The 14,825-nt window shown below is 36.5% G+C and overlaps 1 protein-coding gene across 1 annotated transcript; it reads right to left on the minus strand.

Annotated features, from left to right (window-relative positions):
* Window positions 1-1,832: 1,832 nt before the first annotated feature.
* LOC149146139 (GDSL esterase/lipase At1g28590-like) lies at window positions 1,833-3,568 on the minus strand. The gene is made up of 5 exons (XM_089452677.1): window positions 3,316-3,568; window positions 2,995-3,213; window positions 2,706-2,854; window positions 2,241-2,517; window positions 1,833-2,053 (listed from the first exon to the last, which is right to left on the minus strand). The coding sequence occupies exons 1-5, from the start codon at window positions 3,566-3,568 to the stop codon at window positions 1,833-1,835; spliced, it is 1,119 nt and encodes a 372-aa protein (XP_089308803.1).
* Window positions 3,569-14,825: the final 11,257 nt, after the last annotated feature.

The raw sequence follows: 14,825 nt of genomic DNA on the forward strand, positions 1-14,825 counted from the left end.
AACTAAATGTTGCGTGGAGTAAAATAAAAGCTTGGTTGACTGCAGACTTTTTTTCATGAAGACATTTAATGAAAGTAGGTGAATATTGAAGTTTTTATATACAGCACGTAAGTTTTTTTATGTCGAAGGTATGGTGCATTTAAAGAAAGGCATGGTAAGTTTGTTAATTTTTTTTACGCAATGTAATATCCAAAAAACAAGGGAGCTCGTATATTATGTAATTGTTTTGGGTTTAATATATATGAAACAAAAATGGACTCGCACGGGTAGTATGCCTGAATATCCAGCTTTGCTCATGCGATGAACCTAAAGCTCGCAGCAGTGGAAAAACCAAGGGAGATGCACAGCAGTGCGCATAGATCAGTGTTGTTTTTTTTAATGTATTGGATTTGCATTGAAATGCAAAAGAAAAGAGCCCACAGTTAATTTTTGAAATTGTGAATGTAATGTAAAAGTTTACTGCATATGTAAATTTATTTTTACAGTAGTAAAGTAAAAAGGGGTTTTACAGCAGTAAACCCAGCACAGTAAATTCTCAGGTGGAGACAGAGTTTTGTTGAATGTAATTTTTGGTGAATCCCTCTCAGCAAAGAGGATGAATATGTATTTGGCATTTTGTTTTAATGAATAGAAATCTTTTTGTGGTGGTGTAATACTCTGTTCTCAGTAAAAAAAATTTAAAAGCTTCCCTGTGCACAAAAGATTCTCGAGTGAAGAAAACAGAGCATTGTCTCTGTGTGTTGAGTTTCAGTTTTATTTGTATGTTTTTGAGATTTTATCAGAAAAATCCCAACAGAAACCCCATTCCTTAGCTTTCCATTTGCATAGCTTTGAACTAGGCAAAAAATTGTGAATCCCATGATCAGAGCCACCCTCAATAGCGACGATCCTGCAGATCCGGCAGACAACAAAAAAAGCTTAGCAGAACTCTTTGTTTCGAACCTCTTAACCCTATTTAATTCATAACCTCTTATATTTGACTGTAGACAAATCTTAATATTTCCTTTGTTTAGTTTGTTGTTAATCTTCTTTCTTATTATATGTAAACATTTTTTGCAAACTATTGAAAATATATACATTTTAAATTGTAATTCATATCAAACGTGCTTAAAAAAAACAAAATTATAAAATTAAGATAATATATTTATAATTCATTTTTTATTGAGATTAGGAACAATGGCCCATTATCATAGATTAATCATTAAGAGAATAACGATCATTTATGGTCGCCATGGCTTTTTACTTTGTATGTATTATATTTTGATTTCTTAACCATAATTATTATGGAATAATGGGAATATTATCATTATTTAGATTTATGTGGAGAAGATTTAAAATTGACAATCACTTATAATACAAAACAATTTATTATAAAAATAATAGCATATAAGATTTTTTTTATATTCAGACATTTGTGATTTATAATGAATTAAAATCCATTCAAAACATACCAAAAATTTCTCCTATAAAAAGTCTACACTAAAATATTTAACTTAACCATTAATACAAATAACTAAAACTTAATTATAAAACATAACTTATTTTTATTTAACAAAAATTTCCACTCCGTGAGTGTTCCTTTCAGCCTTCATTGTAATAAAATAAAATAAAAAAGAGCGACCATCAAAGATCCTCTCAGAGCGCACAGTGTGACAAAATAAAACAAAGAAGGGGACCATCAAAGCTCCCCTCAAAATGTATAGCTGAGTTGGTTTCCTTACAAACATGAAGATAGCTGAAGATAGTTTAGCTTGGTGGATAGAAAGAGCCAGTATAGCGTAGTTTGGGCGGACTATATTTGGTCCGGCTAGTTTAGGTGGCGTTTCTGGCCTTCAGCATAACGTTTTCAGGGGTGGACTAGCGAAGGTGCCGTTCAAAAATAAATTGGCTATGTTGCCGTAAGCGGCGTCCGTGAGATGCACCCCATCCCAGTTGAAATACCGTTGAGGATTCGCACACGAAACCGCTCCTCCCACGCCACACGGTGTACGTCTATCGTAATTGTAGGGCCCACCTATTCCACAACATGCCTGTAAAACATTCTTCTGCAGACCTGCACAGTTCACTTCCACTTGTGAAAAAGACGACAATAGACATTCTTCTGCAGACCTGCACAGTTCACTTCCACTTATGAAAAAGACGACAATAGAAGTAGAAGCGTGACAAAATTCACAAAACTATATTATTTTTGAAAAGTCGAAAAGAACATCGAAAGTTATTTTCCCTTTCTCCTTGCTTACCGAAGGACTGAGGAGACTGTAGGACTCTGAGAGCTGCTTTGAATGTGTCCGCAAACACGAACTTAACGTCTCGATGTTGAGCTTGCAATTTTGCCACTCGCGCCTTCAGATGATCGTTTGCCTTTCGAGCGAAATTATTAAACCTCGGCATACACCCCATTTTGTCCACTGGTTCTCCACGACCTGTTGCATATTCTGTTAAATACGCCGTAGAACAGCCGATGGGCAAGTTGTTCTGAACTAAAATCTTCCTTGCACCGCCTACGGTAATCAATGTCTGCAGAAAAGCAAAGCAAGAAGATTACCAGAGCGAGAAGTTAGAATTATTAATTTCTTTAATTTAATTTAGCTTAGCTTTCACAAAGTATCGTGAAGAAAACTCAAGACTTAAAATAATTACTAACTACTTTTGCTTTAAGTTAATTTAACCTAGCTTTCATGGAATGGAAATAAAGACTCGCTTACCTTGAGCGAGTTTACGATCTTATCAACAACTAAAGGAACAAATGTTTCGACTTCTTGCATCGGCCGTCGTTGAAAGAATGCATCATTGTAGTCGTTTCCACCGATCTCTCCCATCAGAAACAACGCATTTGCAAAATGCTTATTACAGTCTGCACATTTAAAGACGAGATCGAAGAAAAAGCCAGAAATTCATAAGAATGCCAAAGAAGTGGGGTCAGAAGTTCATAAGAAATCCAAAGAAGTGAATGAAACAATTCATAACAAATTTATTAAAAAGCAGAAGACGCACCTCCTCTGTAGGTTGCGCAAAATTTGTATCTTTGTGCTAAAAACCACTGGATCTGCGCGTCCAAAGAAAATGGAGTCATAAGCGGTCCGATCTTCCTGGATGCGAAGAAAGAAGGGTCCAAAGCCGTGGCTCCGGCAACTGCGAAGTTAGCACCGCTCCTGAATACTGAATTATTGTTACTGAGATATGGAGCTAAAAGCGGCATGCCTGAGGCTTGTGCTGTACAAATACAAAGGTAAAACGAAAGAAATAATGTAAGTCAGACATTCAAGAATATGTAAAGCATCGAAAATATTCATTCGAAAGGCTTTAAAAACATACCGATATAATCGATTATAAGCCGTCCGTCCGAAAACCGGCCCGTTGGCTTGTGAAAATATGTTTTGCCATAGGGCAGATTGCCGAATGGTGGTTTAGAACCAACCGCTGTTGACGCTAAGAAATTCCCTGTATCAGCCAGAGAATCTCCAAAACTGTAAATGGCACTGTAACAAGCAGCATAAGCTGTCCAGGAAAGCTGCAACCACAATGTCATCGCTGCAAAAATCACAATATTAATATTAAAGAACTCCATTACTGCAGTTCGCGCAGTAATCCTGTGAAAAATAAAATCAGCAAAATTCAAGACGAAGTTTCAGGGTTCCTTGCACAACAATTCTAAGGTTTATAAATTCAAGACGAAGTTTCAGGGTTCCTTGCACAACAATTGTAAGGTTTATATAGTTTTATGTAGTAAGCTTCTCTATGACTCCTCAAGTATGAGTTGACTTGATCAACAGCTGATAACGAAGTTCGTTGAGCAGCCATGATTTGGGTTAACTAACTAATTTGTTGCTGAGGGTACAATTGGCGCCTCTATTCCCTTGAATTGTCGCTTCACTAAAGACACGTGTCAAGCGCCACTGGAGACATCAATCAGAGCGCTAAGTTTTTACGCCGTTTACCGAGTCGATCTTACGGATGATGATAGAAACCGTTAAAAAAAATTAATAGCTTTATGGGGATGGGGATGGGGATGGGATGGGTGTAATGTAATTTAATAATAATAATAATAATAATAATAATAATAATAATTATTATTATTATTAGTAAAAGATGATATTTATGAAAAAATTTTATTATTATTATTATTTTTTATTATTAAATGATGATATATTTTGTTAGGAAAATTAATATATAGATGTTATCGAATTGTGTGGAAAAATTGGAGGTGAAATTTTGATTTGTGTTATTTAAATTTGTTTTTTATTGTATATACGGATTCAACCCGAAAAATCCTTAAGGCACTTCTATTCTGCAGAGTTACCCATCAAACTTGTGATTTCAATAAATTCCCGCAAGATTTTAGAGAAATTAGACCGGAAAAGCTTCCAAAAAGGCTCACTAAATTTTATAAAATATTTTTAAGGCAACTCCATTTAATTCTATAAAATATTTTTATTTTTTGTTTTTTGCTTAGGCAAGAGCAAATCCTTCTATTCAAAATTATAAAAGAGAAATAGTATACAAAAGGCACAAGCCCACATCAAGTAGTTAGATCTAGATCAAAAGATCCAGCGGCTGAGAAACAAATCGGGTGGCTAACAAGCACACCGTTTAACCGGTAAAATGGACCCGATGGATTCAATAGATCTTAATTGATAAATACATCGGGTCCATTTTTCACTTAACCATCATGTATTTTTTCCTCCCGAAATCCATTGAGCGCGTGTGATTCCAGATGGTGCTCGCAAACAACTCGAACAATAAACCCCAAAACAGACCCACCAACTAGCACAATCAATCCTAGCTGTAGGTTGCTCGCAAATGATCCAACAATTGCAAATCATATCGCGCACCCTTAAACTCCCGAAGTTTACTGCGCGATGAGGGGTGTTTTTTCCTCCCCACTCTCCGCCATGTGTTGCGTGTTGAGTGGAATTGCACCAAAATGAAAAATACCGCTTCCATCGTGAAAGCAGTGCGATATAACGGAAACCGCTTCAAGGATGGTAAAGTCACTGCCAAAATAAAATGAGGTTTTGCAGCTGCTGCAGAGGACTGGAATCTAGTGCCCAACCAAAGGAAGATGAAGCTGCCTTTTTCCGGCCGCCTCCCTAAAATTTCTGGTATGATGTTACCATTCCAAAACCTGCACGCCAAAAGCATTCTTCCAAGTGCAAAAAATTCAATCCAATCCCGTTTCCATGGCCCTGTTACGGAAAATCTTGTTGTCCTCTTCCGCCTGACCACAACACTGCTCCTTTAATCTATTCTGAGACATCTCTGGCATTATTAATTTGACCCTATTTTTAGTACAAACTACCCCTTGATTGGCCATAATGTCTGCCAGCTTATTGGCCGTCCTTCAGACATGAGTAAAACTCATTGTGCGAAGATCTTGGAGGTGAATTTATATCCTTTGAAAGACCTGTATTAGCCTCCAATGACTTGAGACTTTTTCCGGCTCTGTTCCACAACAAATTCTTTTAACCGAGTTAATGATCAACTCAGAATCGACTTCAATAATAGTGTTCTGGAGATTATCCTGCTTTAAGAAATCTAAACTCTGGTCAAGAGCCATTAATTCAGCCATATTATTTGTAGCTTTTCCCAGATGGAAATGGAAGATAAAAAGAATACATCCATTCTCATCACGTAGCACCCCTCAACAACTAGCAAGACCTGGGTTGCCCTTTGAGGCCCCATCAATGTTGAATTTCAGAAAACCCTGAGGAGGAGGATGCCAATAATCTGGCTTATTAGCAAGATTCATAACCTTCTTGAACATCCCCTAAGGAATAAGCCCCTGCATCCCCAGCCGACACAGAATCTACCTCTCTGTTACGAAGGAGGGTTTTTTGTGGAATTTTTCACAAAAGTGCCCACCATCTCTTTGAGTTGTCTTAAGATCCTCTCAAAAATGAGATGGGTGGTGCTGTGAACATTTTTGAAAATTCTATTGTTCCTTTCTTTCCAAATATTCCAAATTATGAAGCTTGGAGTTAAAACCCAAGTTAGGCTGAGAAATTCATACTCAGAGAAGTTTCGTCTCCAGTTATTAAGGGTATTTCTAATGCTTTCTTTGTCCCTGTCCGTCTGTTGAAAAATTGTGGCAAAGGTGTCCCACAAGCTAGAGGTAAAGATGAAATCATTGAGAAGGTGCTCCATTGTCTCCTCTTGAACTTCACAGAGCTGGCATCTAGAAGGTCCAAGCACACCTCTCTTTTTAATATTGTCCCAGGTCAGAATTTTTTTATGATGCACCAACCACATGAAGAGTTTGATTTTCATCCAACCTTGCTGCCTCCACAGGTTTTGCCACACTTTGTCCGGTGTATTGGAGTTTCGCTCAAGCAATAACTTTTTGGCCTCCTTAATATTGAAGGTGCCTCCTTCGTTGTTGCCCCATCTAAGTTGGTCATGCCCTTCTGATACCAGAATCTTCCTTTGTTCCAAAACAACCAGTAGTGCTTCTGCTTTTGCTTTCAAGGGGTTATAATTCCTTAATTCTAAATTCTTCCAGATTCTCCATTTGTCTTCTGTGCTGGTTTGTTCCCATAAATCTCTAACCCTTAAAAGCCCTTTGGTGTCAGTTTCTCTCTTAAGGTCCAAAAAGTCCTCTCTTAACAGTGTAGGTTCTTGTTTCCATTTATCTTCCCAAAACAAAGCCAGGTCTCCTTCTCTGATCTCCTAGAAACTCTTTTTCTACACTAGGTCTCTGTTCTCCTATGCCTTATTCCATATGTGGGATCCTTTTATGTTACCCGTCATCCTTATGTGATCATTATCTTGCCAAGTGCTGGCATATTTTTCCTTCCAAACACTAGCCCACTGAGCCTTTGGTTCTTTCACCCAGCACCACCATAATTTTGCTCCTAGAGCCTTGCTGAGAACATCTAGATCATCCAATCCAAAACCTCCATGGGTTTTTGGTTTGCAAATCTTATCCCATGCTACTAAGGCCCATTTCTTTCTCTCCTCTCCCTTCCCACAAAGAAAGTCTCTTTGAATGGTTCTGAATTGATGTAACACTCCTTTTGGAGCTGGAAGAGCTGAAAGCATAAAGATGGGGATTGATTGCAAAACTGCTTTTGTAAGCACCAACCGACCCGCCAAATTTAAAGATCTGATAGTCTATTTTCTGATTTTGTCCTGCATCTTATTAATGACCAGCTCCCAGATGCTTTTGTGCAAGGGTTTATCAGTTAGAAGGACACCCAGGTACTTGGATGGAAGGACCTCCCTTTGAAAACCTAAAATTCTAGAGATATTTCTCTGAATAGTGATATTAGTATTAAAGAAAAAAATCTTAGATTTGGATAGATTTACCTCCATACTTGTGGCCAAGGCAAAGTCTCACAGGATTTGTTTATAAGCAAGAGCTTCTTTTACCGTGGGGATTCCCTGCAGCATAGTGTCATCAACAAATTGTTGATGGGACAAAGCTTTACTAGTTTCAGAAAGTTGGATACCCTTGATATTACCCCCTTCTTTAGCATGCTTAATGGATCGCCCAAGTCCTTCCATCATGAGGATAAAGAGAAAGGGAGAGAGCAGATCTCCCTGTCTAAGACCTCTTGAAGGAGTAAAGGTCTTGGAAGGAGAGCCATTGACCAAAATTGAAAAGCTAGAGGAAGTGACCAAAGCCATGACCCATCTCACCCAGTTATGATCGAAGACAAAGGCTAGAAAGACCTTCCTAATATAGGTCCAATTCAGTTTATCATATGCTCTGGCAAGGTCCAATTGCATGATATTCCCACCTTCCTATTGCTTAACAATGAATGAACCACTTCATGCGCTTGAATGATGTTGTTGAGAATTTTTCTACCCTCTACATATCCCGACTGCTCCACAGAAATGAGAGTAGGAAGAAGGGGTTTTAGTCTATTGGAAACCACTTTGGATATTATTTTATACACCACATTACACAAAGCTATGGGTCTAAATCTATCTGGAGTCAGAGAATTATCCTGTTTGGGGATCAAGGAGATGAAAGAAGTATTGAGCGCCTTCAAAATGGTTTTATCCAATCTAGAATCCTCCACAACTTTCATAATATCTTGTTTAACAATGCTCCAATAGGCTTTAAAGAAATCCACATCAAAACCATAAGGGCCTGGCGCTTTTCCATTCTGCATCTCCTTAACTGCCTCACTTACCTCCTCTTCAGTCATTGGCTTGTTAAGATTGAAATTATCCTCTCTGGAAACTAGTCTAGGTATATGCCTAGTTAAGTTTGGGATAAATTGATCTCTGTTTGCATTGGTTTCCTTCACTATACCTTGAAAGTGTTGTACTAACACAGTTTCAATCTCTTCATGGTAAGTACGAAAATGACCTTCCTCATCCTTGATTGAAGAGATCCTATTGTGGGATCTATTAACCATGGTGGATTTGTGGAAAAAAATGGTGTTTCATTCCCCTTCTTTTAGCCATTGCACTCTAGATTTTGGTCTCCAATATATTTCCTCTTGTTTACATAAGTGCTCCCAGTCTTGATGAAGTTTGGTAACTTGTTCATTTATGCCGCTATCGAAACCCTTTGTAATAAGAGTTTGATTGAGTGTCTGCATTTTACCTTCAACCTCTTTTTTTGCTGCAAAAATGTTACCAAATTCATTCTTGTTCCAGTCTTTGAGTTTGAGCTTGATGTGTTTTAGTCTTTTGTGGAGTAGAAACATTCTTGTTCCCTGAATATTCAGATCTTCTTTCCACCATCTTGCTATGTTGCTAATAAAATCTGGGTGTGTAAGCCATATATTCTCAAATCTAAAAGGTCTATTCTTTGGGGTTCCAATACCCTATACCTCCATTTGCACAAGCCAATGGTTTGAGCCTCCAAAGGGGAGAATTCTCACTATCATTTCCTTGTCTGTGAGCATAAGGTCCTCTGAAATAATGAATCTGTCTAACTTTGAAGCTACCTGAGACTCCCCTCCTCTCTTGTTGTTCCAAGTAAAGAGGCCATTATTCATTTTAGTGTCAACTAGCTTCATATTATCTATGAAAGTTTGAAAAGCTGTAGAGTCTTTGCTTAAAGTTCTTGTTCCCCCTTTTTCTCCATTAGTGATTTGATCATGTTGAAGTCCCCACGCATGATCCATGGAACTCCCGAGTTCCTGTTTCTTAGTTCTACAAGAGAATCTAGAAATCTGAGTTTGTCAACCATTCTTTGTGGGCCATAAAAATTCGTGACCAGATAAGTCTCGTTGTCTCCTACAAGCTGAATAATCACTAATAAATAATTCCTAGTTGCCTCAACATCTATTATACCAATCTTTTGGGGATTCCAAAGAGTGAGTATGCCTCCTGCTGTGTTATCTGCTTTAACTTCTAGAAACTCAAATCTATTGAGCCATTTACTATGAATTTCTTTGATTTTTTGAATGGAACATTTAGTTTCCTAGATAAAGATCATATCTGGAGCTTCTTGTTTCATTCTATTGCTAAGTATTCTCTGTTTTCTTTTACTACCTAAGCCTCTAATATTCCAAGTTGTGAACTTCATTATTAAAGATTTGTGAAAGAGTAACTGGATAGATCTTTCATCTTACCTGAATCTATCATTAGCTTTCCACATTCCATTAGTAGCTCATTCTGCTTTTTCCTACCTCGTTTCTTTCCTGGGTTTCTGGGAGCTAATCCTGGTGTGGTTTTCATAGTTTTCACTCCTTCGTTGCCTTGCCTTTCATTGTTATTTTTCCTTTCCTATTCTCTTACCTGAGTTTTCCATAGATACAGCTGTTGTACTCGGTTGAACTCTTCTTGAAGTACCGAGTCTACCCCTCCAATGGTGCCCTGTTTCAAGAATCCTTCCAGATCTAGGTTTTCTCTTTCCAGAATCTCTTGTAGTTCATTATCCTCTGTTTCCATCTCACTTTGAGTCATTTCTTGATCCATCTCAAGTTCCCCATCGCTCATCATTGTTTCCTTCTATTTAGAAACACTTTGTGCTATTTCCCTGTCATCTTCTTTCTCCTTCTCCCCTGAGCTTCCTTCCATTACCTGATCTTCTTTTAGTATTTCTTCCTCTTCTTTGAGAACTTGGAACCTGTTCAGACTGGCCTGTTTCCCTTCTATTTGCTGTTACTTTGGCCCCATTTTTCCACCTTTTCCTCTATGACCCACTTCGTGAAAGATCTCAACGTCTTTCATTGTTGTTTTTTTTCCTCTGTTCTCTATCTTGCTGAGAGGGCAGTCTCTAAATAAGTTTCCATGCTCATGGAATCTGCGACATCTGAAAGGTATATGTTCGTAATCTACTGTTTGCATTCATTCTTCATCAAAAACTTCCAAGATAACCTCATCTGGTAGGGCTCCCAATAGGTCCATCTCTATACATATTCTTGCAAAGGAAGTATATTTTCCCCTTTTGGTGGCCTCAGAGGCTTTAACAAAACGCCCTAGTTTATTACCTATGGCCGCTAACGATTCTGTTTGCCAGTAATCAAGAGGTAAGGAGTAGAGTCTTACCCAGACCGGGACTGAAGTAAAAGTTTCTCGCTCTGGGACAAAATTCATCATCCATGGCCGCATGTAGAGGCTGTTGCTGCATAGAAATAGGTTCCTCCTTCAAACACTCTATCTTTGTCTTCAATATTTGTAAATACCACTGTGAATAATCCCTTTGACCCAAGATGTAGGTATATACTTCCTTTTGGTTTCCAATGGTATTTGATCCATGTTTGTAATGCCTTCTTAGTGGGCCATAATCCCATGAATTTACAAATGATAGCATAGGTCCACATGTGCTCCCTATGTGCCTGCAGAGCAGGATCATTTAAAACTACTCTAGGAGTGACGACAGTCTTGGGTTTACATGGCCCCTTCTGTGCCTTGTTTTCTGCTCCCTATTTTTTGTCTTCTTCCTCATTGTCTTTCATGCTACTGACCTTGCTTGGTTTCGTAAACTCCTAATCCTCTTCCAGATTCTTTTTCCTTTCTTCAGCAGCCCCTCTAACAGACTCCAAAGGTTTCTTGCCGCAACTGGCCACAACCTGCTTGTAGGAGGGAGTGGAGCTCCCCCCTTTACGTGCCACCATGGAGCTTAGAAACCTGAAACCCTAGCTATTCGTTCACTGTCTCTGCAACCACCGCCTTCCAGCTCAAAACTATACTATCCAATTCTATAAAATATTTTTAATCATAATGAAGATAAAGAATTCAAATTTATTTTAAATATAATTATGTTATTGGTTATCAATTTAATTAAAAAATATTTAAAATTAAATTAAAATATAAAATAATAAAAAATATTTTGAATGAAAAATGAATTGGGTAGGGAGTATTGATAAGCCATGGTATTTATAAAATATTTTTAATCATAATGAAGATAAAGAATTCAAATTTATTGTAAAGATAATTATATTATTTGTTATCAATTAATTAAAAAATATTTAAAATTAAATTAAAATAAAAAATATTTTGAATAAAAAATGAATTAGGCATGTAGCATTGATAAGCCATGGTATGGGTATAAAGAAGCTTATTTACAAGTTAAAAATTTGCATGGTAAAATGGGGTGACTCTTGTGGTTAAGAACGTGTTACATGTTTTTTAACTATATATACACTAAACTCATATAATAACTCTTTTAGATGATGATGATGATGATGATGATGATGATGATGATGATGATGATGGTTAATGTCCTCTGAGACCAAATTTTGGTGTATCAGACCTAAAGAAATGATTTATTTAGTTTGATTTAAGATTTTATTCCTATGCTAAAAAAGCTTGGAGAGAAGCCTCTCAAGCTCACTGTAATTTTGACAACATAAAAGGCTAGGAAGGTCAATATTGCAACAAATATTTTGAAACTAAGATCTAACGTGGTTGTACGTGGGGCACTCTAAGAGGAAGTGATTTTCATCCTTGATGTTCGTATTCTCACAGAGATGGTAGAGCCTTTCCATCCATGGTGTTTTAGGAACTGCTAAATGACCCGTTTCAGTATGGAACTCATGATAGTTCGTTCTAATCTTGGCTATATTAATTTTCTTCTTTGAGCTAGTTAAAACAGATAGATAATTTTGATCTTCTAGGGTTGGGTTGATGACCTCCTTATAATATCTTAATTTTCTTTTAGTTGCTAAATCTTTCTCACACTGGTACATTTTTTATTTGAACTTAGAAGTAACAAAATTTTTAATGTTATTAATGTTTTGCAATGCAACATTCTTGTCGATCTCCCAATGGTTTAACCAGGCCCTGGTGTCTTTATACCAACCTCGTTTGAGCCTTAGGTGATTTTGGTTGGAATTTAAAGCTAGCTTAGGAAGTTTATGGTCTCCTATGTTATTGAGTTTGTGCTTGTATAACAGAAACCTAATCATAGCTAGGCTCTCGATAGGGGAAAGACCCACTTCTATAAGGAGAATAGGATAGCGTGTGTTGCTTTTAATTTTGAGGTTATACGTTATAAGACGCTTCTGGATTTGCTCAATCTTTCTCTAGGATTCTCTATAGATGCTACAACCCCAAACCTCACATCCATATAAGATAACCAAAGTGACTAAATTATCTCTCTCTCTCTCTCTCTCTCTATATATATATATATATATATATGTATATGTATATGTATATGTATATGTATATGTATATGTATATGTATATGTATATATATATATATATATATATATATATATATATATATATATATATATATATATATATATATATAATTTAGTAAAAATTTATGTTTTTTTTTTATTTTGGTGTGAAATTTTGATATCTAATTGCATTTATTATTTATTCAATTTATATGACTACACTAGTATTTATTTAATTAAAACAAATCATTATACCCTATTTCACTCAACATAGAGTATTTGGTTTTAGAGGTTCAAATACTTTGTATGGTGGGGTATGTAATGTTAGAATAAAAATAACTTTCAATCCAACTATACACATCTTGATGTATAAAGCATTTAATGCTTTATAGTGAAGTGCTTATTATTGGTGTAAGATATTTATCTTTCCATTTTTTTACCACGATGAATTGATAACTCATTCGAGTAATATTGGCTAGCCCAAGATCAAACCTAGTGGCTACCACTATAACACCAAGACTATATCCACCATCTCATAAACTGGATATACCACCAGAAATTTATGACTTAGCAAGAGTCAACCCATGATCAAACCTAGCGATTGCCACTATAACACCAAGAATATTTCCAAAAACCTGTAAGCTAGATATACCACCAAGATCAAACCTAGTGTTTTTCATTATAACACCAAGAGCATATATCCAAAAATGAATAAGCCAAATATACCACCAATAATTTATGACTTAGCAAGAGTCGATGCAAGATCAAACCTAGCGGTTGCCACTATAACACCAAGAGTATATCAACCCCAAGGGTTAGCTCAATTGGTTAAGTTCCCGTTGTTAAAACTCCTTTGCTATTGAGAGGTCACAGGTTCAATTCTCTCGACACCCTCGAGGTCAAGCTCCATGATTGAGCCAATAAGAAGTGATCCCTTTGAGTGGATCAACCTTGTTAGGACCCTACATTGTACCTTTTTGTTCACTTATTTTGCTATCATTCCACCTTTTTTCAATCCATATTTAAAGTCCATGTTATTACTTTAATCCATTTTTCAAAGGTATGTAACATTTCTTCTCATTACTATATGTTTAATTTGTTTTACATATAATTTTACATTACCTTCATAGTTAATCGTTGATCGGATAGTTGCTGAAACAGTTTGAAGACTGCAGATTTATCATTGCGGTCTACATGGTTGGACGTTAGAACAGTGCGCAAATCCTGTTGCTGAAACAACCTGTGATTTTCATTTTAGATTCGGCAGCAACAAGAGGAGATCATCGAAGGAGCTGTTACACTGGCGGTAACAACTACATTCCTATGTCAACATTGTCACAACCATTGCAACAACATTTTGTTAATGGAAGAACCAATTATCCTATTTTAGCATATTAGTTTAAGAATAGGATTTATAATGTAATCAAATGTATAATAGATGTCTTCTCTTTAAATAGAGGAGACATCAACATTAGAGGGGGATAGACAGACTACGGGAAGGTCTAGCTGGGAGAAAAGGAACTTGAATTTTTTTGTAATATGATACTTTTACAGATGAATAAAATATTGTTTTGATCATTCCTTCTTAGTTCCTTTTTCTGGGGAATCTTGTGAGAAGGAAAGGGCCCACCTTCATCACAAGATTCACCCATTAATTCCTGTAGTGTGTTAAGTATTATTTTGCATTCATACATTGTTAACTCTGTTTGCTTAAAGTACTTATGCGTTATTGGAACTCTGTATTTATTGTTGAACTCCGTTTCTATTTGATTATTGCATTGTTTCCATAAATTCATTCATAGGTGATCAATGATTATTTTAATTGGTTTTCCAGAGTGAGTTTGTGAAGCATGGTAATCAGAAACAGGTGCTGAAGATTCTTGCTTGGGGAATAGGGTCCTGTTCTCTGTTAGAGCACAACTAGTCTTTTCCTTTGCAGATTGATTTCCTTTCCTAGATTGTTCTTTTTAATGTAATCCAGGATTCTTTTGATAATTGTCTGCAATAGAGAGATTGTTCCTGCTGTAACTCAAAGTAGAACTTCAGTTTGTTTAAAGCAAGGTGTGATTAGAGTAATTGTTACTACAACTTTTCATTGCTTTTGGGATTGAGCATATACAGTGTGTGATTGCCTTTGAAACAACAGACTTCCTTGGGTTGACAATTCATGTATCACTTGGTTGTTTAAATTAATAAGAAATTAAAGTGACCAACAAACTTGGTATAAATATTTTATGGACATAGCAGTTACCGATCTCTAAGCTCTATGAACCACGTAGAAAAAAACACCAAGAA

Source organism: Pinus tabuliformis, chromosome X (genome assembly GCF_031772625.1).
Source record: "Pinus tabuliformis cultivar Carrire ecotype Pingquan chromosome X, CPIR1, whole genome shotgun sequence".
In the NCBI taxonomy this organism is placed as follows: Eukaryota; Viridiplantae; Streptophyta; class Pinopsida; order Pinales; family Pinaceae; genus Pinus; species Pinus tabuliformis.

Coding starts and splice junctions, on each gene's coding strand:
- LOC149146139 (XM_089452677.1), bottom strand. CDS start 3,568: ATGGAGTTCTTTAATATTAATATTGTGATTTTTGCAGCGATGACATTG. Junction 3,214..3,315: donor GCTTATAATCGATTATATCG/GTATGTTTTTAA, acceptor GTATTTGTACAG/CACAAGCCTCAGGCATGCCG. Junction 2,855..2,994: donor TTGCGCAACCTACAGAGGAG/GTGCGTCTTCTG, acceptor TTAAATGTGCAG/ACTGTAATAAGCATTTTGCA.